Raw genomic sequence first — 25815 nt, 5'->3', positions numbered from 1 at the left:
TGAGGTATAGGCGGTGCAGATAGCGAGATATGTAGTTAGACTCCAACCAGGGCCAGAGAATTGTCGGCGGCAATGAAAAATACAACACAGCAAAAAAGTACGACACAACTATCCGGTCAAGTGGTTGACAGTGTGCTGGAACTCAACAAACACAATCTTTCAAGCCTTGATCTCACTCACCTGCTCTTGGAACCCTAGGCTATCGATCATGTGCTAGGGACCCCAATGGCCACATTAGACCATGGCGATATTACACTGAAAAGTTAGAATTTGTCACATTTCCGCTCTTTTACCTTGCCAATCAGCCAAGGACAGATCCTAGCCGGACTGGAAATAACCTGGAGTCAAACATCACCCAAATCGTTTGTGGGCGCCAACGTCCCGAGTCAGGAGCTGGGCTGAGGTTTAAGGCCCTTTAAGGACTTACGCAACTTTAGTGACCAAGATTTGGCGACCAGAGCCAGCTACCGACCACGGCACAAAAGATAGGTAGCCCGACCAGGGAGCAGCTCAGGGAAACGTCGAATTCTTGCTTCCCTGGTGGGGATTCCGTGGGTGTTCTCCGTAAATTGCGGGAGCTCGCTTCGAGCGGGGCCTAGCAACGCGTATATCGACAGTCGCTGGCATTTCCGGCTGCTATCCAGCCGTTCTGGAATGCAATAGCATGGCCACCACCGCTTTCTTTCAGCTACGCAAGAGTACAGCAGCTGGCAAAGAAGCTGCAGATTTTGTTACGGCAGCCTTTGATATAAGTGCGCCCTTGAAAAATAAGCTCAGCGGTATGGGCATGCTGTCTCACTTTTCTCTACGAAGTGCCGCATAGCTGTGACCGATTCTATCTCTATGCAATGCTGTGTTGCATCACCTACAGTCTTGCTTTCCTGCTGACGGGCCTCCGTTTATCATTGTTCCCGAGTCCACAGCCTTCGAGCCACTCTTTGGATCGCTTGCGCTGAAGTTCAAGCAAAGCCTGTACAGATGATGCTCTCTTGTTCTCATTCCGACCAAGTTGTCGCAAATGAACCTCGTCTGGGCCATCTGCTATGCGCACAATCCTCGCTGCCGCCCACATGGAGGCCAAGGGAGTGTCCTGGGAGACCCCTTCAGCACCAAAAGACTGTATAGCTCGGTCAATGACTCTGCAGGTCATTTCGGGGACGAAGATCTTTGCTTCTGCGATCTGCTTCAGAGCTCCCTTTGCATTGCTTTGATCAATCTTAGCCGCAGCGTCGAGAACCAGTAACCTTGCTGTGTCGATTTCAATTCGGCAGCGCGCAATCGCCTCTATCATACTGCCGTGCTCACTTAGCACCTTCCCAAAAGGTTGTTTCCTTGCGTCATTAGCTCGACTCAACATCAAGTCTAGAGCTCGCTCGGCCTAATCCGGTCAGAGTCTTAGTTTTGCCAGACAGAATTCACACTCACAAACCCAATGCAGCGCATCGCGTGATGAATCCTACCAGGACCCATGCGGCCTTGCATGATCTCAAAGCCTCTACCCGGTCCAAGTAGTATGTTTGCGGCGGGAACTCTCACGTTGTCGAATGTGAGATGTCCATGGCCAAGGGGGGAATCGTCATATCCGTACACCGATAAAAGCCTGGTGACTTCAATCCCTTCCGTGTCCGCTGGAACAATAATCATGGATTGCTGTTTGTATTTATCTGGATGCTCGGGATTTGTTTTTCCAATGACAATATAGACCTTGCAGCGCGGATCGCCTGCACTGCTAATCCACCATTTCTAGAATGAACATATCAGCATGTACCGAGCTTTTAGTACCTGTGAAAATGCACGCACCGATCCATTGAGTATGTAAAAATCTCCCTCCCTGACCATGCTCAGTCGAACATTTGTTGCATCACTTGAGGCTACATCTGGCTCTGTCATCACGTAGGCCGATCGAATTTCTCCATTCAATAGCGGCAGGAGCCAGCGGCGCTTCTGTTCCGCAGTCCCATACTTTGCAATGATCTCCATGTTGCCTGTATCCGGGGCCGAGTTGTTTGTTGCCTAAATTGTCAGCATGTTGTCCTAATGGATACAAGGATCCTGAACCTACCTCGGGACCAAGCTTAGACCTGCCGAGGTATTCTGCCATCAATGCATATTCCAGATTTGTGTATCCTGCGCCTTCTGATTGCTTTGATAGAAACATGTTCCACAGGCCCAATTCCTTTGCCCTTGCCTTTAGTCCTTCGAGGACTGGAGGTGAAGTCCATCGACTGGTTTCTTGCGCAAGTTGCGCCTCAAAAACCGACTCAGCCGGCACGCCTGAGCCATGTTAACATTCGGACATCGCTGTGGGAAGAGCAAACTCCGGGGGAATACTCGCATTCTTCCAGCACAAACTTTTGAACCTGAAGAATGTCAATGTGGCTGCATGTGAGGTCAGATGATGTGCCTTACCGTTTCCAAGGTCCTAACAGCACGATCACTGATTTGGCCCTGGACGAGCGCCGGGAGTCTAGACACAACGTCCATGATCTTCACAGAGGAACATTGGCCTACAAGGAAAAAAAGATTGCAGGGGCAGAACGTGTATTCTGCAGCTTTGACGAACGACTATGTACTCGATGCAATGCACTGGCAGCACCTTAACCTCGGCTTCCGGCGGCCCACGCTGAGTCGAGTGTGCTAACCTTCCCGACCTCATGCGGATATTGAGACCCGGCTAATAAAGGATAGCCATGCTTGTTGCAGGGAGGATTCGACATATATTCTTCAAAACCTGTCTCTTTGGCTTGTCCATGCCTACCTAGCAATGGTAGATCTAATCCGTACCTTAAGTATTACAGACATTGTTGACACTGATGATAACGACCTTCTCAGAGGAATATTGAGTTTGAACAAAACCACCCAGTCGATCAAGCCACCCATTAGTGATGACTACCAGCCCGCCTGTGTGCGCCGAAGGAACCAGCTAACACGGATCTAGGAATGAGTATGTGAACATCAGGTGCATAGCAAAACTTTCAAGCAATGACTTCATCGGCGACGAACATGTGGACCATTTACTATAGGCAGTCAGATGTCCGTACCAAGGTCCCTCAGCATAACCCTCCAGTCTTCAGGAGACCCGGCGGGTTCGAAGACAGAACCAGACATGAATGCGTCGGAGTCAATCATGGGGACCAGTGCATCATTGTAGTTCACTGAACTACACTGCATTGGTACACTCGTGCTAGTAGGTAGTTGTGGTTGTGTCATCCATGAGGATTTGGCATAGCTGGAGATCGTAGCGCCTGGGCTGGTCATGAGTGTTGAATTGGCCAAGGTAGATTGAGGGGCCTCGAATAGATTGGGTGGACGAAGATGCCCGTTGTTCAAGTCTGGAAGAGACGACATTGTGAGGACAAACTCGTTTGATGGGGCACGCTCGATTTGCCTTCTTTTCGAGGCGGGTTGGCCGATGTCGTCGGGCTGTGCACTGGTCTTCATTGTAGCTGATGCTTCGGAATTTCTGTCTAGCCCCGTTCTAAGATGGCTGTTGAATACAACCCCAGCTTCGGCCAAAACTTCGTTGAGAAGATTGGACATACGCTCAGCTGGTTGAAAGGTCGGGGACATTGCCGACAGGACTTGGGTCAGGCACTCTAAGTGGCGAAGAAGGCCACGCCGCTCGACAGAGTCATTGATCGTTCTCACTCGGGCAATCATTACTGTCGCCGCTGTACCGGCATGTTGAAGAACAGTTAAGCAGAATCTGCTGGGATCATAATGCTGCTGGTGCTCTTTAAGTATGTTTGCCACGCGAGTCGCGTGTTCAAGGCAAATTGTTTGCGACATTTGGACCAAATGATCTGGAATAATCCCCGGGTTCGGAGGGTACCCATCACTTTCACCATAAAATCCATGTATGTATGGTCGGTGCAGAAGCACGACTGTTGAGTGGTACTGTTGACTAAGAGGTTTATGGTAAGCTGAAATCCCAGATTGATGGTTTGCAAGCTTACTGGAGAAGGAAAAAGGAAGATGGCGCTATAGACACGTTCTCAGGTGTCCATTGTAGCTTTGGGGGAAGTCGGTTGTACCAAGCATTCAACTCACTATCAACCGCGGCGACGCTAGAGTAACACTGGTGGCTGAGCTTATTAGCTTGGATATGAATGTTGTCCGTCAATTGTCCTGCAATATCCATCAAATCTAACAAGGACTCATAGATCTCTGTTTCAAACAGTTTTTCCGCCCCGGAGGGATGGAGTCCTCCTAATCGATGAGAACTAGTTGGGAGGACCTCAATATCCGAAGATTTGACGGTTGTTCTGCGTCCAAGGTAAAGACACCAGTATCTCAACGAGGCGTCAGCAAGGTGTAACTCTCAGAGTCTGATTAACTCACTTGTCATAAATGCAGCACGCCCATAGAATCATTCGCCGCACTTGAACTTCTTCTTCGCCCAAACCGAGTCCGGTACAGTCAAGATTCAATCCGAGATCAAAACACAGCCGGCACGCCATACCTGAAAGCAGTGAGTACGGGAGCGGAGTGTATCGAGCGGTGGTCGTTACCTGCATACATCCAGCCGGTATTGTCCCTTCCACATCCGCATTCCAGGTCTGCCAGCAGGAGCAACGCTTGAATCGATGGAATGCCGCCAGGCTGCCTTAGTTCGTGTTCGAATAGTCTCTTTGCTTCGCGGTGCAGGATCGACTCTCTAGGACAAGTGGCGATTGCAAGCCTTCGAACTGATTGTCTCGACTTGTCTGCGAAGCGATATCCCATGGCGAGAATACATATATGTAGAAGTCCAGAATAGTTTTTCCCCTTCTCGCTCTCCTTGTCTTTGTAGAATGCTTCTTTATGAACGACATGGAAGATGGCATTGTGATAGATCCAAAAGCAACTCATCAAGTAGTCGTGAGTCTCAACCGATAGGTTTCGAAGGATCGATGTGGTGATCTCATTGTTTTCTCTCCTCTTTGCAATGTCTGTTGACAGGCTCACGTCCCAGAAGGTATGGAGATTTGTCAGAGGGCCAAAGTATCGCAAGCGACCAGTTCCGTGATCGATGCTCAACTGGCCAAGAGGATCCAACAACCTATCTGTAAGACCTTTGCTGCTGCAGTTCGAGCTCACGGGTGACATGCGATCTGGCTCCTGCCCACGCACAGGGCTCGACGCGACAGCTTCATGGTGCCGGATGATATTGTCTATCTCAAGGGATGTATCGGGCTCCCGGCTAGGCGGTGCCATTTCTGTCGTCGTAGAGTTGCGGGTAGTGGTCGTTGACGGCGCTCGTCTCCGTGACTGCGTGTTGGAGCCTACGAGAGGCGTGGGGAGATCGGAGGTCTTTGCTCTAGGTCGTGCATTGCTTTTCTGTCTTTCTTGTTCCAAGAGATATTCCAATTCATCCACACGTTCTTTCAAACTTTTCGCACAGCGGTTCGTGGCAGAGCTGCAGGCTCTCAGATTCAAACCCTGCCAGATCATTCAATCAACTTACCTTCTTCTTCCGTCCAGAGATACCGTGATGCATTCGATGCCCTTCTGGCGGCAGAGTTGGCACTCGGACTCGCCTTCTATGGTCTCACACTAGTCGGGAAGTGGCCACTGGTCAGTCTTTCTGGTGATCTGCAATCTTGAGAACCCTGGCTTACCTTGACTCTGCGGTGCCTACACGGCACACAAGCTAACGCAGCACGTTGACGGACCTGGGTGGAGTCCACAGCCATGATTGATACTGTACCAACCTATTCGGGCTGCGGTTGTCACAAGGCACCTCAATACTAAGCAGTGAAAATGAATTGAAGCAAACTATCTTGGATGGATCCCGAGGGGGACGAGCAGCTGGCATACTATACAAGACAAATGGTCAAGGGTTCGGATACCCGGAGCGAACGTAAGGGCATCTCAGCTCTTTTATGCATTGTCCTCAACCCCAGTCCAATCAACACCCCCCTTGGGGCGCAGATGCGGGGTACGGGAAGTGGTTGGGGGACTCCCTTGTACCCTTGGGGGAAGTGCTGTCAACGCATCAAAGGTCTAACCTTGCTGATTCTCAGGTCTGCCGCTCCGGTCCAAGCTAGGTGGGAAGGTTAGATTACCAGAATCTGAACAAGGCCCCTGTGTCCTGAGGTCTAGACTTGCACCAACGAGCTTTACAGGAACATCGCGAGCGAAATGGAAATCTGACAGGGTTATCACTACTTGAAGACGCATTCTGGACACCTAACGAGGGTTATCATGTGCGGACTCGAAGGCTAAAACACTTAATGAAAATACTTAATGGATGGAACAGAAAAGGTCAATAACAATCAAGCGGGCCTGTGTAGACGCTTTGGAGTGTCTTCTTACCGATTCTCCCTTTTTTGATCTAATCAGCAACTACATCGATGAATGGCAGGGGTTACAACACATGCATATTGAAGTATAACTTCGATCCAGTGGGGCGGGTGGCCTTTTACGAACCCGCTGGAGCAGGATATCGACACCCGCGGCAACCACAACCAAATACAGTTACATGATGCTCCATCAACCACGCCAGCACCGCAAGGCATTGTGTCCAGTGCCAAACACAACAATCTCTCATTTCGAGCCTCCGTAAGCCAGTCCATCTAATATCTTGAGATTCAAAGCTTGGGTACAGCTAGCAGTCCGAAACTTCAACTTCGCCAGCAATAATGGTTCGTTCAGTCTTTCCAGACCTACCCATACCACAGACGGATGTTTTGTCTTATGCACTGGGAGACAACATCTCGAAAGACCCGATATGGATCGATGCGGAAGATCCATCACGAGCGCTCTCTTTGCATGACCTTCGGTCCTGGGTTCGGCGGCTGGCTATCTCCTTGAAAAGACATCAGCTCCAGCATGGTGATGTAGTCCTAGTATTCACGCCTAATCACATTTTTGTGCCTGTAGCATATTTTGGCGTTACTTCTTATGGTGCTGTATTTACAGGAGCAAATCCTGCCTACACCGTCGGAGGTCTGTCACTATCTTGTCCCCAATAATTGGCCGAAAATCTAACTCTCAACAGAGTTGAGCAATTTGATGCGTGACACGGGGGCGAAGCTCGTTCTTCTCCATCCGAGTCTTGCTGAGACGGCCATCAAATCGGCCAAGGAAGTCGGGCTACCACTGGAATGCCTCATGTTGTTCTCTGACCGCCCAGTTCAGCCTGTCAGAGGCTTGGTCGATTGGTTTTCCATACTTCCTCCTGAGACAGAGTGTGAATGTGGGCAACTGGCACCATTTGATTCAAGCGCGTCGAAGACTCGAGCTGCAAGTCTAAATTATTCATCAGGGTACGTCCTGTTCGTGTAATCCTACTCTGGTTTTCGTATTACTGACTGCCTCGGATAGTACAACTGGACTTCCCAAGGGTGTCTACGTATCCCATCATGCTTTGATAGCAAACTCTGAGCAGATCATCTTTATGAGAGACTATGGGAAGCCTTATAGCGCGCGAAACCGGCCCGAGGAGCGATGGGTCGGCTTTTTGCCCCTTTATCATGCCTATGGTCAAGTGTATAACATCCTGATGGCAGCAAAACTGAGAACTAAAGTCTTCGTCATGAAGACTTTCAATTACGAAAGATTCTTATGGGTTGTACAGACGTACAAAATCACGCACCTTCAGATCGCCCCTCCCATTATGATCATGCTCAACAAGCGACCTGAGACAGAAAAGTATGATCTGTCGTCCGTGATCGACGTTCTCTGTGGAGCTGCACCCTTGTCCATGGCCCTTCAGAATGAGGTCACCAAGAAATTCGGGTTCACAATAAGGCAGGGCTGGGGGATGACTGAAGTAACTTGTGGTGGGCTGAATATGCCTGCCGATCTCTGCAGCCAGACAGGAAGCGTCGGAATGCTTCATCCGAACTCATTCTGTAAACTGGTGGACGACATGGGAAATGAGGTTGGCCCAGGAGAACGGGGAGAGCTGTATTATAAGGGCCCCAATGTTGCTCTGGGGTATTGGAGAAACCCAGCTGCCACGAAAGAGGCATTTTCGGACGATGGCTGGCTGAAGACCGGGGACATCGCTGTGATGGACCACAAAGGGATGGTTTGGATAGTGGATCGGAAAAAGGTACCCAGAATTTTTTCTCTGTCTTTTTGGAAGCCCCGGAGCCAGCTAACCGTAGTAGGAGTTGATCAAAGTAAGCGGACTCCAGGTGGCCCCCGCGGAGCTAGAAGCCATACTCCTCCAGCATGATGATATTGCCGATGCTGCCGTCGTGGGCATAACCTCTGGAGAAGAAGAATTCCCAAGGGCTTATGTGGTGCTGAAAGACATGAACCCTGAACATCGTCCTACAGAGCGATCGATTCAATCCTGGGTTGAAGAAAGAGTGGCCAAGCACAAAAGGCTTCAGGGAGGTGTGGCTTTTGTTAAGGAAATACCAAAACTAGCAAGTGGGAAGATCCAAAGAAAGACGATGAGAGAATGGGCCAAGCAAGATGCCAAACTGCTGGCGACTAATATCAAACACAGGCTATAGGTATGTACATGTATACAACTATGGCATGAGAGCCTTATGTGCGCTATCAACCCAATTCTCAAGCAGTCAGCGTGCTTAGATCTAGCTATACAAGTGGCACAGTGCCTGCCGCACGTAGCCAACGACTTGATCCCGTCTTGAAAGAATGAAGATCCTTTGTCTATTATCATGGGATGCAAAGCTTTGAAAACCGGTTAAGCTGGGGGTAAAGCGTTTCCCGCATCGCCTAATCGAATCAAAGCTGTTGGCCCGCAGTGCCCGTGAGAGATCCACACCTTTTGGCTGTTTTTAGGCCTATTAGACCTTTCTCACAGTCACTCCGACTTCCATACCAATCCCTACACAACCTGCAGTATCATACAGCACTTCAAAACTCGACCAAGTTACCCATTTTACTGTTCTAACTGGCCGCCTCGATTTGGACTGAATGCAGTGAACGGCTATGACGGAGGCTTACGCAGCAGAGTGGATTGATGTGCGTTCACCTCTTCTACTGGCAGTCAACATATGCTTATGTCCTCCTGTGCTGATTTGTTGCAGTTTGAAAAAGACTTAGGGTATAGACCAGTACTTGATGGCGACATTGGCACCATTCTCAAGCAATGGGAGTCACTAGGAAAAGATCTCGTTTCGAAATTCCCGATGAAGGGATTTGATACCTCTGTTCAACGTGACGACCGGATTGTCACTCAAAGTGGGAATCGGGTTCGTATCTACACCTCACCGTCTGTCAAAAATTCGAACCTGTGCATTTATATCCACGGAGGCGGTTGGGCAATGGGAGATATCGACAGTGAAGATGCTCAATGCGTGGAATTCTGCAAAAGAAGCAAGATGATCGTCGTGTCAATCGAGTATCGGCTATCACCAGAGCACAAATTTCCCATCCCCTTGGACGACTGTGTGGAACTATACGATTGGGCTGTCGCTCATGCGAGCACCTTTGACTGTCTGGCGGAGAGAATCGTGCTCGCTGGTGGTTCTGCCGGAGCCAACCTGGCCCTCGCAGTCGCACTTCGATTGATCGATGAGGGGCATCACAGGTCGCCAGATGGTTTGTTCTTGGCTGTGCCCGTGACTGTGGACCCTAGGCTCATTCCCAAAGAGCTTGAGGGCAGGCATACATCCTACGTCGATAATGCCGATACGGGTCCCAATTCTCCAGGGGGCATGATAGGATTCGCTGGTGAGATCGCTTCAATAGGTATGAAACTACTAACTCACGTGGATATAACATAGATGCATATGGGCCGCCTCTCGGTCACAAGTACCTATCTGTACTCCTTCATGAGAAGTTACATAGGTTACCGAGGACATATATTGCGATAGCCTGCAAAGACACTCTTAGAGACGATGGTCGACTGCTGGTTGAGAAACTCCGGGAAGGAGGGTAAGTCTCGTCGTCTTCTTCATCCGACTCAGTTCTAATGAAAATCCGAGAAGAGTGCAGGTGAAGGCAAAGGAATACGCGGGTCTCCCACATTACTTCTGGACATGGCCAGCATCGTCTCTGAAAGACGTCTCAGAGCAATTCCACAAGGACAGCCATGCAGCCATGACCTGGCTTCTTTCTTGATAGCGGGCGACGTGACACGAACTCTACGTATTTCTGAAACAGAAGAAGACATTCCCCATCCAAGCTCTTAACTCCCTTGATAGTACTTCAATCACGCCACCCTATATGCTGAGATACTATGTCAGTGATGGTCCAGCGGATTCGTGTAGAACAGGAGAGAATTCTCTGGCTCTAAGTTCAATCACATCAATTGTGACCGGCCGAAGCAGGATGTGATCGGAGTTGAGTTCCAATCCACTACTATAAAATCCAATTGCCACTCCCATCTATATTATACCCGACTCCTCCGACCTCTATGCGGGGCTGGATGTTGTTTCGTTGAGTCCCTGGCAGTCAGGAATAGATAGCGGAAGACGTTATCCGACCTGAGTTGTGTCCGCCATGGCTTCGTACAAACTCCCTCAGCTCTTGCTGAACCCTGGAATTTAGGATACAACATAACTTTCCTCACATAATCTACCCGCTTCTTGTCCACAGACCCAACAACATTTGCATGCAAGTACTCTGAGGAAATGGCGGAGCTAAAACTTGCCCCGGAATTAGGTTCTGAAATGGTGGAGTCTGTGACAATGCTTCCGCCTGTCCAACGCCATATCACCGGACACAACAGCGGTGGAAAGAGCATTTATCTCGACTCACCGCCTGTTAGATATTGGCCGGTTCCCAATGCTGGCGGGACAGGTCGCTCATATGCAGTTGGTTCTGTACCCGCAAAGTTGGCCGCGGACATCGACTTGAAATCATATCTCCAAGAAAGTGGCCCTACGAGCTCGACTGGACAAAACATCGTGCCTTATGGCACGGGGGCGAATCTTCTTGTGGTTGACCTTATTCCAGGTGCCAAAAGTCAACTTCATCGAACAGTTTCGATCGATTTCTCCATCTGTGTTATGGGTGAAGTCTTACACGAGCTTGATAGCGGCGAGGTAGTGCGTTTACTACCAGGGGTTTGTCTCCCTTCCCTCCGAGTCGGTCTTCTGAGCGGATGCCCTAATTGCTTTTCTGTGAACAGGACCATATAGTCCAGCGGGGAACTATGCATCGCTGGAGAAACGGCTCTCAAACAAACCCTGCCAGGTTTGTAGCTGTGACGATCCCGTGTGAGCCATTTCACGTTAATGGGGAAGAATTGCGGGAGCAGCATATCAAGGAAAATTGATATCCATAAGAGTATCAACTTACAGGACAAGTAGCAACAATCAAAGAAATGTGCATATAGATTGGTGTCTGTCATAAGCTTCTCTACATAGAAGTTGTAATACCTATGGGTCGTCCACTCCTGACCTGAGGAGCTACTTTGATGTCGGAATGCCGCACCCGGTCGAGGAGTGGTATTTTCCTAAAATCCGCCAGAGCGTCTAATGATTCCCTAAGTGGGCATAATATGTTGATGGATACTAAGGGCTTGCTAAAGTTCTTCAGAAGCCCCGGCTACACGTATCGGTCATCAGTAAAGCTTTAAATCGTGAACAAGGCGTATATACTCCACGACACAGTTACGACTCACATGTCAGCCAAGTTTGGTTGCACGGTGGCCAGGGCATAGAAAACACTAGGAGTACAGATGTGTCAGATACCTCCAGATATAGAAATCGAATGTGTCGACCGTGGTAACTAGGGCAGACACAGTGTCCCGGATGGCATTCCAGACTCTTCATATGGCAAGTTGCAATGTCCGTTCAGAGTGTATGGGTAAGTTTGCAGCACCCCATTCTTTTCCGAATGAGACAAACTCACAGAGGGACTGTTTTAGGCTTGCATGCCAGTCAAGGAAGGAAGAGTACCCCCTTTCCATCAGAGTTCGACATGAGCACGTTGGAACGTCAGGATTTGGATTTCCAAGAATTGTCAACCCTCACCTGGCCACGGTGGTGGGTCGCAAAGATTTGGCTACGGGAGTTGTTTTTGAGTGGTGCGATGGATATCGGTCATCGATCGCGGACGCGGTCCATCGTATGGTTAGACGGCAGGTCGAGATACGGCCACTGGCAATGTGCTCACTTGAAGAAGCTCGATTAGCATCTGGAGAACCGGGAAAGACACTAGCTGAAGTTTTGAATGAATTGGGCTCTCAAAGCGGAGTCTTGCGGATTAATCATGGGGACCCCGAGTAGCTCATCCTAAATTATTCCTCGTTCCAAAAATGCGACTGGGATATCGACATGTTTTGCCCTCAGATACTCGCAACAGTTCTTACCAAGCGTGTCATAACTGGAAGACGCATTGCAACCACGGTCCAGATGGTCCCTCAACAGGAAATGCACAGCATACAAATGAGGGAACTCGAAGCGATCGATCCTCCCGCCCTTGTACTCTTCTCCCAGAAGATCTTGCATCTTCTCGACTGACAGTGTCGATCGCAACCAGTCCCATTCATCGGTGTTCCGGACAAAGAAGCCAACATTGCAGTCCGAGGATTTGTCGCCCGACCGCCCCATACATACATGGCCCAGTGGGGCAGATCTTGTCGGGCCCCAGGAGTCAGCAGGTAGAGGATTCGTAGTGTCGTATGAACTCTGTTGTCGTGGATAATGCTTTGTGACAGCCGGAGGCGGGATGTGTTGAACTGTCGCATCGAAATGGTACACTTTGTGCTCCACGACAGACTGGGGAATTAGAGTAGCCCAGTACTCAAAGTATGGCTTCCCCATAGCCTGACGCATATCCAAAGCCATGGTCGACCCTGGATAACCCTGAAGGCAGTTCTCCAAGCACCATCGTGCAAAGCATGGTGTTTCAGGCTTCACAATCACATTCTTTCCAGCCGATATGATTTCTGGATTCCGTGATTGCGCAAAGATACGAAGATCGACGGTAGCTTCATTCTGATTCCTCGGGTTTGGTCGTGAAGAGCCCGTTACCGTGAATTTCAGAGTATGAAACTCCTTGCGATATTCTCCCATCGATGCCAATGTCTGTATCTCGACCATCTTGGCCTTCTCTTCAATGTCCAATCCCGTGAGAAAGTAATGGAACTCGGCCTGGTAGCCGCCCAGCGCTGTGAATCCTACCTTTGTTGTGGGAGGAGGAGGCAGTCCGATCACATTAGTAACCTTGACACGATTCTCGCCAATGGCCTCCATCTTCATAGAGTCTATCCGAGCAGTCACATCGGAGTTATAATACAAGGGACCCTGGATCTCGTACAGCATCTGCGAAATGCATGTTCCAGGCGTCACTATCCCTTGACTGTTTTTCTCCTTGGTGATGATGAACTCGCCGCACGCGTCAATTTCGGCAATTGGAAAACCCATGTCTGCACATGCGGGCAAGACTTCTTTCTTGAAGCCACTGTAGTATCCTCCGGTCACGTAGTTGCTACACTCGATGAGATGACCTGCCACTAGAGCGTGAGCCAATTCTGTGAATTGGTCTGTTTTCCAATCATGCCACCACATTGCTGCACCTACACAAGGCGATGCATCGGCAACGCGACCGCAGAGGACGATATCAGCACCAGCACGGAAAGCCTCGGCTATGCCAGCTGCTCCCAAGTAGCACTGAGCAAATAGAGGCTCATGACCCCAGTCGGACAGCTTGGTGTCACTTGGTAAGCTCGCAAATTCCTCCCCTGCGGCAATCATCTTCAGTGCAGCTTCGGTAACATCGTCGCCTTCGATCCACGAAACCTTAAGATCGACCCCTTCTGCCTGGCACATGTCTCTGACGGCTTTGGCTAACCCTTTCGCATCTGTTGCTCCAGCGTTTGCGCAAACTTTTTGGCGATTTTTTGCGATATTCTTCAATGCAGGGCGTAAGCAGTCGACAAAAATAACCTCAAAGGAACCCTCCTGAGACTGGTCACCGGTCTGGGCCTCTTTGGCCTTCTGGGACCCTCGATGGGTCATATTGAGCTCTCCGAGCCAGTCGCCGACAATGACGTCGATGTCAGGATCACTGGAAAGGTCTTTGAGCGACCTAAATCGGTCAAAGACTCCGCCGGAGGCGCCCGCAACGCGGACTGGTCTGCGCCTTGAACAGTCTTCTTTTGGTCGGCGATCTGCCATGTTTTTGAGCATTTGAATAGTGACTGTGATGATAAAGTCAATACCACGTTCAGGTCAACGCAAAGGCCATCAAGTATCATATTGGCATCCCCAGTCATGGCAATGCTAATAAATTCCTCGGCTTGTTGGACCGATGTTGTGGGGACTCTCGTTTGGGATAACGATTCACGCTCCGAGATCCTGTTCTCCTCATCGGCGGCCAAAGCCACTATTTCCTAATCCAGACCACCTCATGGATCAAAGAGCTTAACAGAACCTGGGATAGAGCCTCCGTCTTAAAGCGTTTCCTCAATCCAAGCTCTTGGGCCTCTTGTAAGACTTGTCCAACCAGCGCGCGGTGCAGGGAGCCATGTCCGACATTCCTGATTTTCAAGACTTGTTCCGTCTTGACGGAAAGGTTGCTTTGATCACTGGAGGTGAGTCGAATCCGCGCATCAGTCTTTGGCTTATCTTAAAGGTGTTAAGCTAGGCTCTCGCGGTTTGGGACTCCACACAGCAACTGCATTCCTCTATGCTGGGGCGAAAAAGGTCATCTTGACGTCTCGCAAGTCAGGAGGCACATATGGCCTCAATCAGGCCGTCGAACGATTGAACAAACTACCGAATATAAAAGGGCGAGCATTGGCGATTCCTGCAGATATATCAAAGACAGAAGAGATTCAGCGATTGGTCAAGGAAGTCCAGAAAACTGAATCCAAGCTGGACATTCTGGTCGCCAATGCTGGAGCGGTGTGGGGAGGCCCATTTGATACCACACCAGATGCTAGCACGGTCAAAGTGCTAGATTTAAATGTTCGGAGCATATTCAACCTGATCAGAATGTGAGTACCAGAGCAAGACATGCCATTGCTTGTGTCGGCGCAGCTTCTAAAAAATCCAGATTTACGCCGTTACTCGAGGCAGCCGGGACACTATCGGATCCTGCAAGAGTCGTCATCGTCAGCTCTACGGCTGGGTCTCATGTTCCTCATGTCGGAGAGCATGGCACAATTGTCTATTCGGCATCCAAAGCCGCAGCAGACCATTTGGCAAGAAACATCGCCGTTGAACTTGGCCCGAGACACATTACAACGAACTCCGTTGCCCCTGGATTCTTCCCCTCCAAGCTCGCGAACGGCCTGATAGAGTCCCTTGGTGGTCTTGAAGGATTGGAGAGAGAAAACCCTCGGAGAAGACTCGGGGTCGCCTCTGATATGGCTGGAGTAATGGTCTTTCTTTGTTCTCGTGGAGCAGCGTGGATGTAAGTCTCGAACTCATAAGAAAGAAAGCGACTCATATACTTACAATATCCCAATAGAAATGGTGCCACAATACCTGTTGATGGCGGAGGGCGGCTAACCGCTGGAAGACTGTCTAAGTTGTAAACAAGAGGCGAGTTCACTGTGAACGAAATGTTTCCCCGCAATGCCGTTTTATATTTCTGTAATGTTCCCTTCGCTTTACTGCTGGTATAATCTTGCTTCTAGTTTTACTATAGCTGAACCGTGCTTCAACACTAAAAATTCATCCCACGATCACCGAATTCTTTTGTAATGGTAAATATCACCCCTTGCGTATCGCTGTTTGCTGCTTTCAGCTGGTCGATTGTGGCGTATTCTTCCTACTCAAGTCGTCATTGGTCAGTCTAAGGCCAGGGCCGACACCCAAGGGAAACTATATCAAAGGAGTACAACACGGGGGAGGGCCTACCAGAGCCAAAAACTTGGCAGGTTGTGACAGAGGGTTATCCTCCTGTGCTAGCTTATTCATGGTGTTATAGAACATCTCAAACAGTCGAATCCTTTCTGCAGCATGCCCCCAATTTTGCGATGTATACCAATCTAGGAGCCTTCCCTTTGGGTCTCCAGCAACTTCCGAGGGAGCATTGAATTGCATCGTTCGTAAGAAGCCTGTCGGACCTGTTGTAATTTAGTCCGTGCTACTAGGTCATTCAGATATAACACAGTGGTAGAGGCGGAAGAGTCAATGAAACAAGCCGCTATTTGATCCTACCATTTTCCAACTGGCTCCCCTCCTTCTTTGATATATAATTGTAGAACCGCACATCGAACTCGGCTAGGTCGAATATGTTCTTGCTCTCGCCTGGCAGTTGATCACTCACGACAGGGATGTCATCGAACTCTTTGGACCCAAGGAAGTCGGCCCGTGGTATAAAGTAGACGGCTAGATATGGACGGTCTGCGGCTGAATTATCCACCTCTGCCTTTTCGTAGCGAAACGCGGCCTGCGCTCCTCCAGTCTTCAATACATCTGGGATGTGCTCTCCACTATACCATTCGTGAAAGAGAGACTCTGGCAGCAGCTTCTTATCCACGATTCTCGAATTGACGTAGAGGATGCCAGAACCTTCAAGAACTTTGGACATCTTTTGAGCTTGGTAAGAAACGCAATGAAAGCAGATAGGTCGGAATAGGGACGTCTTTGGAGGACAAACAAAGGTCACAACTGTCAAAAGGGAGCGACAATAGCACTCCTCTGACCTACCGAGGCAAAAGCGGATATATGTAAGGCTTTTTATTGCAGAGAGTGCAAATTCAGTAATTCCTTTGTTGTGCCTCAATCGGCAGTGCTATCCAGGGAACCGTTACCCAGAATGACCCGAGGGAATCATGGAGTCTTCAGCGGCTGTAATGTGAAAACTAGCTGCAAGCTTCTTGTGGGTTCGATCAACATAAGTTGAATCTACCTCCTCTGACGCTACACCATGGCGAAGGAATTTCGTGGGGTGTCTAACTTAAGCTGTGCCGCTCAAGCAATGCCTCTGAAGTGCCAATCTCCTGAACAGGCCATTCAATGCTGTGGGCGTTCAAGCAAAACGCATCATCCGTAGAACAGGTTCACGGCTAGGTAACTTGTGAGTCACCGTATTGTTTTCCGTATATGGAGTTTGCCTAATGGTTTCCGCGAGGATAGTATGTTTCCTAAATCGGATAGCAACAGGAGATTGGGGGTGTTTTACTACCAGACTGCGACTAATTGTATCTCAGCAAAGTCACCATAAAAGCCACTCTTCGTACTTTGTCACCAGGCGACGAAGGGTACATAGTTATCCATGGCCTCGCTCGACGCTAAAGTCTTCGCAGTGACTGGAGCAAGCTCAGGAATTGGTCTCGCCTGCGCCACTACATTGGCAGCTCGAGGAGCCTCGTTGGCTCTCGCCGATATCAATGTGCAAGGCCTCGAACAGGTTGCTCGCTCGTTAGATCATCAAGGTCGCAACATTACCATCCATCAAGTCGATGTGCGGAGCAGGGACAATGTGAGAGACTTCATCGACCAGGTTAAGCAGCAACATGGGTTACTCCACGGTTGTGCTAATGTGGCCGGAGTAATTGGAAAAGGAAGCAATATCCTCCCAATTTGGGAGGTGAGCTCGGAGGAATATTCGCACACCATGGACGTCAATGCGAAGGGCGTCTTTAATTGCATCGCGGAACAACTCAGACCAGATATCATGCAGAAAGGAGGGAGTATAGTCAATATTGCAAGTGTGGCAGGCATACTTGGACTACCCAAGAATGCTCCATATAGTGCAAGCAAGCATGCGGTGGTTGGGCTCACCAAAGCCGGTGCACGGGATGCCGCTGAGCTGGGCATCCGAGTTAATTGTGTTGCACCGTTAGTACCATTGAATGTTGTTCTGGAGCATGCTAACGGTTTTTCCTAAGGGGGGCTGTCATGACTCCAATGGTAGCAGCGGACAAATTTTCCGCCTCCGAGCCCACAACTCCCATCAAGCGGTTTGCTCTGCCAGAGGAAGTGGCCAATATTGTCTGTTTCCTCCTTAGTGATGAAAGCAGCTTTGTGACCGGCTCTACTTACACTGTGGACGGCGGTTGGACTTGCTAAGACCTTGGGCACATCACACGAGGGTAGTTGATTGATGCAGAACGATGGCATGGGGCTTGCTACCAAATCTACACTATACACCGTGTTTGCTTCCGTACGCTGCCAATGATAGATACATGGGCTAGGTTCTGGATATTGTTTTTCGCGGTCGCGCCAGCCAAAGGCTTCCTGACCCAACGATCCTCTTAGCTCGATTTCCATGATCGGATGGCGGCCCACAATTCCCCGCTTGCGACTACAACTTTGTTTTAGATTGACTAACACTTGCTCTCTCTCGCATTAAGCTTGCAGGATCTAGTGAGATCCAACCGTCTCCAAAGATGCTAGGGTGAAGGTTTTCACTTCTCTGTGAATCAGTACAGCTGACATGTCAAGATCAAGGACTATAAGTCGCGGACAGTGCGATCAGTCTTTCCACAGAGCGGCCGGGGAAAAGTTGCGACCGGCCCCACCCGCAAGCTCCTCTTTGCGAATATCGGTATCCATGGACGCATACGGGTTGCGGGCCTTGAGACCCAAGATTGGAACTGCAGTATCCTCCAATCGAATGCTAAGTCGGCTGGGCACTATCACTCGTGGCCTCTTGCAAACATCTGTCAGGGCCTTGAAAGTGCCAAACTTGCGGCTCCAGCAAAGTAAGTCGCATTCACGTTCGACTGGTTGGGAAGATGTCGGCCCTGCGTTGCAGCCTCAAAGGAAGCTGGAGTCCTCATCGTCGCTTCAGGCCTGCCATCAGGGGGTCGCATCCAAGTTTCGTGAGTGGTTTTGGGGGGGTTACCAGGCGGCGCTCATTAGTATTGACCAATCTTTTCGAAAACAAGGAGTTGGCGCAGCATGATGATAAGAACAAACACGCCCTTGTGTTCGGAGCGTCTGGAATAACTGGGTGGGCCATCGTCAACCAGCTGTTATCAAATTCGCCTGAGGCGCAGGCATTTTCCAAGGTCAGCGCAGTCACAGTTCGACCCATCAGTGCCGAAAAAGCTCTCTGGCCAGACTCTTCCAAGTTGAGCATCTACAGCGGGATTGATCTTATCCGTCTCAATGCCGAGGGCACGAAGGATGTTCTGAAACAAAAGATTCCCGACATCGACACTGTCACTCACGTATTCTTCAACAGTAAGCAAACTGTATTTTTCCGGCTGCGATCAGAGTCTAATAACACGTAAACAGGCTATAAATGGGTTGAAGACCCAAAGGAGGAGTCCATTGTTAATTCATCAATGTTGGAGAAGGCTACTATGGCAGTTCAAGCACTCTGCCCAGATTTCCAATTCTTTGTCCTGCCGACTGGTACAAAAGTATACATACACTACCTGCTGCTGGCGGGCCAGCATGATGTATGGATGGATGGATGCTGATAATGTAATCCCAGGCGTACGGTATCCACCTCTTCCAAGATTTTCCCTATGGTGATCACCTCCCGCTCTCGGAGTCCTTGCCGCGTCTCCCGGAGCCGCATGCATCAAACCTTTTCTACTACTGGGAGACAGATGCGCTGACGCGCATGGCAAAAGGACGGAAATGGACCTGGTGCGAGGTGCGGCCCGATTTGGTGGTTGGCTTTGTTCCCAACAATAATGCACAATGCCTGAGCCAGAGCCTGGGGATCTACCTATCCCTATACCGTTTCGTGAACGGACGAGGTAGTAAAGTGCCCTGGCCAGGTACCGAAAAGTCCTATAACGTACTCTCCAGCCAGACCAACCAAGATATGGTGGCGAAATTCAGCATCTGGGCCTCGCTCAATCCTAAGCTCTGTGGGGGAGGAGAAGCTTTCAACGTCATTGACACCAACAATCCTTCTAAATGGTCCGATCGCTGGTCTCTCATCTGCTCCTTATTTGGTCTGGAAGGGGTTGGGGTGGTTGAAGGGTCTTTCAAGCCATCGGAGTTCATGGCAAAGCACCGCGCTGACTGGGACCAAATTGTCCAGGATCAGGGGTTACAGCGAGGATCATGGGACAACAGTCTCGCAAATCCTTTCTTCTTTGACGCCATTCTCAGCCTTTTCGATTACGACCACCAAATCTGCGCAGACAAGATGTACCAGACAGGTTTCAAAACAACCTTTGACGAAAAGACGTCTTGGGCTCTTTCATTTGAGAGGTTCAGACAGGCAAAGATACTTCCCTACTTTGAGGATTGAAAAGTAGTTAAAGCAGTTCATCAGGTACTTCTCTTTCTTTCAATCCCTTGGCCCCTCTTCGTATAAAGGTCCGCCTGGTGTGGTGCTGAGAACATGCGATCCAAGTATCCCACGGATATGTGTATTTTCTACTAGGTAGACTACGACTATAGACGATAAGCTTCGCCGTCATCTGAACTTCACGACCGCTGTAGCCTCTGACCTGCCCGGGTTCACTGAGCGGTGTATCCTCCGTCGACCTATGCTATGGTGAGCTGAAAACCTCATGCAGAACGGCTTCGCAACAACCCACTGGGATTACAGCTCCGCATATATAGCTTGCCCTGGTGGACGCTACCATGTAATCAGCATTGAATCAATGAACAACCAGAGGCCGGCGGCCGACTGAGAACCTTACCTAGAAAGGTGGCAACTTCCGCGATTTCTTGCGGGGTACCTAGACGCTTCATCGGCGTGAATGTCTGGCAGTATTCGAGGGAATAATCTCTGGTTGGGCCTAATATCGCAGTGTCAATGATCCTTGAGGGTTTCCCATATTAGCCAGTTGCCGAAAGTTGTGAGTTTCATTCAGGCATAATGGTATAATCACTGACCCAGGACAGACAGCGTTGACTCGTATATCCTTGGCGGCGAAGCTGGTGGAATCGCTTCTTGTGAGGCCTATCACGGCTATGTGATACCTTGTCAATAAAAGATGGGGGCGTTTCGGGGATGGTACAAGAAGGGGAACAAACCATGTTTGGACATTGTATATGGTGTAGAATCAGGAAACCCAATAAAACCACAGACAGATGCCACGTTGACTATAACGCCTCTACTACCAGGACGGCCATCACTGTGGTTGATTGTCAGCCACTGCTGCCACACCTACCAGGAGGTAGACTCTAAGATCCAGAGTATGACATACTGGGTTGGCAGAGGTTCTTGGGTCAACATTTGAGTGATTTGCGCTCGCTCAGATAACCAGACCGCTCTTGCGTTGATTGACTCAACCAGTTGGTAGTCATCCAAAGTTAGCTTATCGATCGATTCGAGCTTTCCTGTGACGCCTAGTTTTTACATTTAAACATTAGCCATTTCGGAACGAAGAAACAAAACCCCAGGGGAATAATAGTCTCCCAACAGACAGACCTGCGATGTTGAAAGCATAATCAACTCGGCCAAACGACTGAACAGCTCGACTGATCAACGCATCGATCACTTCGGGACGACTTATATCTGCCACTTCTGTATCGATATTCGCCTTTGAATTGAGTCGCTTTGCCACGCTGACGGTTTCTTCCAATGCCGATTCCTTGATGTCAGTAGCAAAAACCCGAGTGCATCCTTCCCGCACCAGCTGCTTAACACACTCTCTCCCTATACCGCCCCCGGCACCAGAAACGAAAGCCACTCTGCGGTGGCTTGGTCAGTACTGTAACAGCCAATGCGGATAAGAAGAGATTTGTACCCATGAAGACCAAGACTCATTATGAACTGGCAAGTTACGGGAATGGTTCTTCACACCAGCTGTGCTCTTGATTGTCTGTAGGCTGAGTGGAATGGATGCGGAAACTGCTGCCAACTCTGAGCTCATGATTTGTAATTAGTCTTCATAGTCTTCATAGACTTTGGGCATACCTCCTACCAAATGATGAAGGTCTCTGTCGAGAGTTAGTGTGCCTGTCTCGAAGCAAAGGACGTGAAGTGCCGGCCCAAGGATTCCGCAATAGAAGAACGCGTAGGTCTTTACAAGCAAATACCTTCACGCCGCTCTGAAGAAGAGACGCGGTTCCGCAATGGTTCGTACTACGAAGAACCAGTTCTTTGATCCCAAAATCTGGAATTGTGGTAGATGTGCCTTCAGCAATCCTTGCGGCAATCGTTAACCGCAACTGCGGTAAATGGTTTCCAGGTCTATACAGACCAGATGAGAATACACCGAGGCCGCATAAAATCCTAACATGGCAAAGACGGCAATTACAGAGGGAAGGCTCAGTTGAGCCCTTTGAAGCCATAAAATCATGGAGAGGCAACGTGTAGGTGTGTGAAGAGCAGGCGGCCTGGCGCGAATGAGCATCGCAAGTAAAACTTGACTATATCAATTTGAGATAGACTCATGTCTAGAACCATAATTGATCGATTGACACCAAACTTCGTTTGTGATCTGAGATATGAACGTCAGTCATATAATATATGAGCTGAGCATGTTGCACAACCCAGATTCGGTGTAGGCAAGGGCCCTGATCGAGAATTCGACCAATGAACATGGAAAAGGCTGCGTAATCTTCTTGACGGCATACTTTGTGCCAGTCGAACAGAAGGCCTGCGCGGAAAGACCTGGGCCAATCTCGTGTTGCAAGCTCAACAAGGTTGTTGACTTTTGGACGGATAGAGGGTCGCCAAAGACGACCTCGAAGGAGGGCACAGTGTCTTTGACAGACTAGTGGCACTACAACCTGGTCAACACTGTGAGCACCATGCCGGCACTTCTCCTTCCTTTGAGACGGTTCCCTCCCTAACAGCACTGACTCCCGCCCGCACTTCTCATGCCGCCAATTTCTCACGTGCAGTTTGGCACCAGTTGTTCCATTCGGTGAAGAAGCTCGACGGAATCTGACACTGCTTCTCGGTCAATTGTCTCAGCCGTGTTGTAGCGTAAATCTCGACGATAGCGCCAATATTGCTAGGGTCCGCGTTGACCAAAACAGTGAGAAGTAATATACTGGCTTGGCTTGCAGCTTTGAGATGCGCATTTGAAGCCTTCGTGCATGCCTCGTCGTGGATAGACTGTAGAACCTGAATAGCATCGTCGTTCGAAAATCCGCCATCCACAAAAGTCATATTCAATCCCTTGCGGCGGTTATAGAACTTCTGCAAGATCTCGCACCCGCGATGTGCAAGCTGCTGCGTCCGAGTAGTTCTTGCAAGTTCAAGCAAGGGCACAATCAGATGAAGTGCCAGGGGATTCTGTCGTTGATGATCCAGATATGATTCGATTAAATCAAGCACACGATTCTTGAAGTTGACCACATTTTCTTTGGCTTGCTTGGTTTCCTTTTTCTTGTTTCGTGAGTGTTGCGCGTTCCGCAATCGGAAAACTTCGGCAAGTTTTGTGTCGAGCTCCAACATCTCGTCGTCATCCATATCTATATCGGAGGAAGAGTCGGATATAGATGCATCTGCCATGCCGTTTTGATCGAAGGGTCGAGTGCCCAGAGCCGAGGCAAGAGCTGCATCAAACGCCGCAAGTTCCTCGTCCTCTTCATCGCCTGAGTGTTCTAGCTGCGAGGATCCTTCTGATGACGAGATCGATTCATGTTCGCCAGAGGCGAGTCCTTCGGCATCAGGGAGAGATTCCACTTCAACGTCCGAGTCTACGCTAGCGTCTTCACTGTCCTCCATGTCGAGACCTCCTTCCTGGAACATAGCTTGCTGGCCTTGTGTGTTTTCCTTTGCTTCCAGAACACGCCATAAGGATTCCAAACCATCACCAGTGACGAAGGGTGCGAAAGCCTCGAAAATTCGAACGGTAATGCTCCTCAAAAACTTCGATGGCCTCGAAGCGAAGCTGAGAATAATCTCCACCATTGCATCGGCTGGATTGTGTGCAGTTCGGTCGCTTGAGCCCTTTGGTTTCCTTGCTTCCCAATGTTGCTGGTATTCGAGAACATCCTGCAAAAGCTCCACCGCATCGGTGTCGCCGATATAGATCTGGAAAAGAAGAAGACAATAAAGTAAGGAAAGGCCGTGCGAGAACGTCGGATAGCTCTGCGTGGGGACTTTGTCAGTTGGAAATGGTTGTGGTAATCTTTCCAAAGCGCCAGACAGATCGCTGAGTCGCTTCCAGGCTTGCTGTACAAGTACGTACACACTTTCTTCGAACCGTGATGACACGGATTGTTGATGGGTGCCCACAGGCTTCAACCGTAGCATTGTATCCATCAGAATCCTACATCCTAGAGCCTCAAGCTTCAGTGTATGTTCAAATGCTAGACCCAAACGGTCTTTCATGTGTTCTCGACTTGCCTCGAGAAGCTCGGGGGCATAAGACTTGGGTGCCGGCAGTGAAGAGCTCTCCAATAACCATATATCCATGATATCACAAGCGATCTGTACATCTCCCCGTTGTTCGTCGGAACCTTCTGTCTGCTGTGCATTGTTAAACACTGACCGAACGATTTGAGACTGTAGATCTATGACGGTTTTCTGCCTCTTCATGACTTGCTTTTCTTCCTCGTCTGACACATTCTCAGCAGCGATGGACATCAGGACGTCTGCAGCGATTTTGAGCACGTGATTATGAGCCGAATCGAAAAGGCTCTCCATGGTATTTGTTTTCGTGAGCTGGTCAAAATTGCCATAATCAACACTGCGCAGTAATGCCTTGATGCAGGTCTCCGTCAAGCTTGGCTCAGAAAGCGAAACCGCTTCTTCTTGATTAAGACGAGTGTGGAAATTTTCAGACGTTTTCAAAGCACGTTTCCTGAGAAGGTGTTTAGGAACCTTGAGTGAGTTCGCCAGGCATGATGTCGCCCGGGGTGTGAACGTAAACCGCAAGAAACGTTGCGGTTCCATGGTGAAGACCTTTTCCCACACTGCGAAGCCCCAATATTTTCGCTCGTGACTACTGGTGGGCGAAAATAGACTTTCTGGTGAACACAGAATCAGCAGCTGTTCTGTACAGACTTGAAGCGCACTTACCATCCACGACCTTTTGCCAGAAGATCTCGAACGTGATCCGTTCGTGCTTTGAAGACTTGTCGGTTCCATTCTTGCTATCATTGGGTGACGTCGTATGTTCTCGAGATAGTTGAGACAAAACAACATCCCAGGCGAAATGCAGCTGCTGCGACCATCTTGCAGATCCCTGAGCCTCAGTATCTGAGTCGTCTTGAGGCAGAGTTCGTGCGTCTTTAAGAACGTCGGCAAGAAGTTTGGCATTCTTCATGGCTAAGGGATCTCCATACTTCCAGACAGAGTTTAGCAATTTCGCACGAGGGAAATGTGTTGTGATAGTCAACCAAAGTGCTAAACCTTCCGGCGATCGGACTATCTTCTTTGCATCCAGAACCTCCACGGCATTAATAGCAAACTCTTCCAGAGTCTTCGTGGCAGCCTTCGTGGCAGCCTTCGTGGCGACGGAATTGAGACGGTCCACAAGGACCCAGCCACATTGCTGTCTCAGCCACGGTTTCTGGATTGCCAAATCACAGATCAGCTCCAATACTCGTCTCCATTGAAGAGGCTCGGATTTTGTGAAGAGAATGTCGGATCGAAGCACCGCAGATGCGCTGAAGAGTCTTCCAAAACAATGGTTTCGCTCGTCGTCGGCGGTTGTTCCACTTTCAGGCACAGTCAGAGTCTCCAGCATGTCGACGATTGTGGCAGCAGGCCATGCATCACTTGGTATCAGCTGATAGAGGAGCTCGGTCAATGCAATGGAAAAGCCAAGTCGGGCAGCCTTGCGCCCACTGCATGTCCCACGGAACAGGCGTGTCAGGATGGTCCTCGTCTGATCATCGCTAGTCACTCCTGGCTTGAAAATCTTAGTGACCAACGTGCGGGCGGCCGCGTGGCGGATCGTCTCGTCATAATCGGCCAGATCGTTGTAGATTTGCACGAGCTCAGGCTCAGGCTCTCTCTTTCTTTTCTTCGACATTGTGATGAGCTGATGAGATGAATACACCAGACGATTGATAGGGCGAGGGAGTACTCCGTAACAAGAGAACAATTATAATTTTTTTACTCCGAACAAGATTAGCCGAAGTTCAAGCCGGAAACGAGCTAGTGGATTCAGAA

General features: G+C 49.6%; 7 protein-coding genes across 7 annotated transcripts; 3 read left to right on the top strand and 4 right to left on the bottom strand.

The window, feature by feature from the left end:
• Positions 1–865: 865 nt before the first annotated feature.
• Positions 866–5675, bottom strand: PV06_02904 (uncharacterized protein; the record flags this gene model as incomplete). Its single annotated transcript, XM_016403644.1, has 10 exons — positions 866–1378; positions 1426–1743; positions 1801–2013; positions 2063–2274; positions 3042–3904; positions 3957–4292; positions 4342–4462; positions 4512–5398; positions 5447–5535; positions 5601–5675. 10 exons carry the CDS (start codon positions 5673–5675, stop codon positions 866–868), a joined length of 3627 nt encoding a protein of 1208 aa, XP_016264649.1.
• Positions 5676–6623: 948 nt separating this feature from the next.
• Positions 6624–8453, top strand: PV06_02903 (uncharacterized protein; the record flags this gene model as incomplete). The annotated part of the gene is made up of 4 exons (XM_016403643.1): positions 6624–6930; positions 6983–7250; positions 7309–8041; positions 8100–8453. The coding sequence occupies 4 exons, from the start codon at positions 6624–6626 to the stop codon at positions 8451–8453; spliced, it is 1662 nt and encodes a 553-aa protein (XP_016264648.1).
• A 2088-nt stretch (positions 8454–10541) lies between these two features.
• PV06_02902 (uncharacterized protein) lies at positions 10542–11051 on the top strand (the record flags this gene model as incomplete). The annotated part of the gene is made up of 1 exon (XM_016403642.1): positions 10542–11051. One exon carries the CDS (start codon positions 10542–10544, stop codon positions 11049–11051), a length of 510 nt encoding a protein of 169 aa, XP_016264647.1.
• Positions 11052–15531: 4480 nt separating this feature from the next.
• Positions 15532–16401, bottom strand: PV06_02901 (uncharacterized protein; the record flags this gene model as incomplete). The annotated part of the gene is made up of 3 exons (XM_016403641.1): positions 15532–15636; positions 15726–15934; positions 16029–16401. 3 exons carry the CDS (start codon positions 16399–16401, stop codon positions 15532–15534), a joined length of 687 nt encoding a protein of 228 aa, XP_016264646.1.
• Positions 16402–17088: 687 nt separating this feature from the next.
• Positions 17089–20034, top strand: PV06_02900 (uncharacterized protein; the record flags this gene model as incomplete). The annotated part of the gene is made up of 7 exons (XM_016403640.1): positions 17089–17654; positions 17705–17807; positions 18261–18520; positions 18610–18640; positions 18707–19004; positions 19059–19186; positions 19261–20034. The coding sequence occupies 7 exons, from the start codon at positions 17089–17091 to the stop codon at positions 20032–20034; spliced, it is 2160 nt and encodes a 719-aa protein (XP_016264645.1).
• Positions 20035–20177: 143 nt separating this feature from the next.
• PV06_02899 (uncharacterized protein) lies at positions 20178–21504 on the bottom strand (the record flags this gene model as incomplete). Its single annotated transcript, XM_016403639.1, has 8 exons — positions 20178–20273; positions 20327–20367; positions 20432–20553; positions 20628–20703; positions 20769–20869; positions 20942–21083; positions 21166–21428; positions 21485–21504. 8 exons carry the CDS (start codon positions 21502–21504, stop codon positions 20247–20249), a joined length of 792 nt encoding a protein of 263 aa, XP_016264644.1. The 3' UTR covers positions 20178–20246.
• A 607-nt stretch (positions 21505–22111) lies between these two features.
• PV06_02898 (uncharacterized protein) lies at positions 22112–25697 on the bottom strand. The gene is made up of 2 exons (XM_016403638.1): positions 24718–25697; positions 22112–24665 (listed from the first exon to the last, which is right to left on the bottom strand). The coding sequence occupies exons 1-2, from the start codon at positions 25673–25675 to the stop codon at positions 22561–22563; spliced, it is 3063 nt and encodes a 1020-aa protein (XP_016264643.1). The 5' UTR covers positions 25676–25697; the 3' UTR covers positions 22112–22560.
• Between the last annotated feature and the right edge of the window lie 118 nt (positions 25698–25815).

The sequence above is a fragment of the Exophiala oligosperma genome (assembly GCF_000835515.1).
Source record: "Exophiala oligosperma strain CBS 72588 unplaced genomic scaffold supercont1.3, whole genome shotgun sequence".
NCBI classification, from domain to species: Eukaryota; Fungi; Ascomycota; class Eurotiomycetes; order Chaetothyriales; family Herpotrichiellaceae; genus Exophiala; species Exophiala oligosperma.
This window is presented reverse-complemented; position numbering and strand designations above follow the sequence as displayed.

Bases quoted from the DNA above. Each gene is read 5' to 3' on its own strand.
- PV06_02898 (XM_016403638.1), bottom strand. From the start codon at position 25,675: ATGTCGAAGAAAAGAAAGAGAGAGCCTGAGCCTGAGCTCGTGCAAATC. The intron at 24,666-24,717 runs GTAAGTGCGCTT...TGTGTTCACCAG, and splicing joins CTGGCAAAAGGTCGTGGATG to AAAGTCTATTTTCGCCCACC.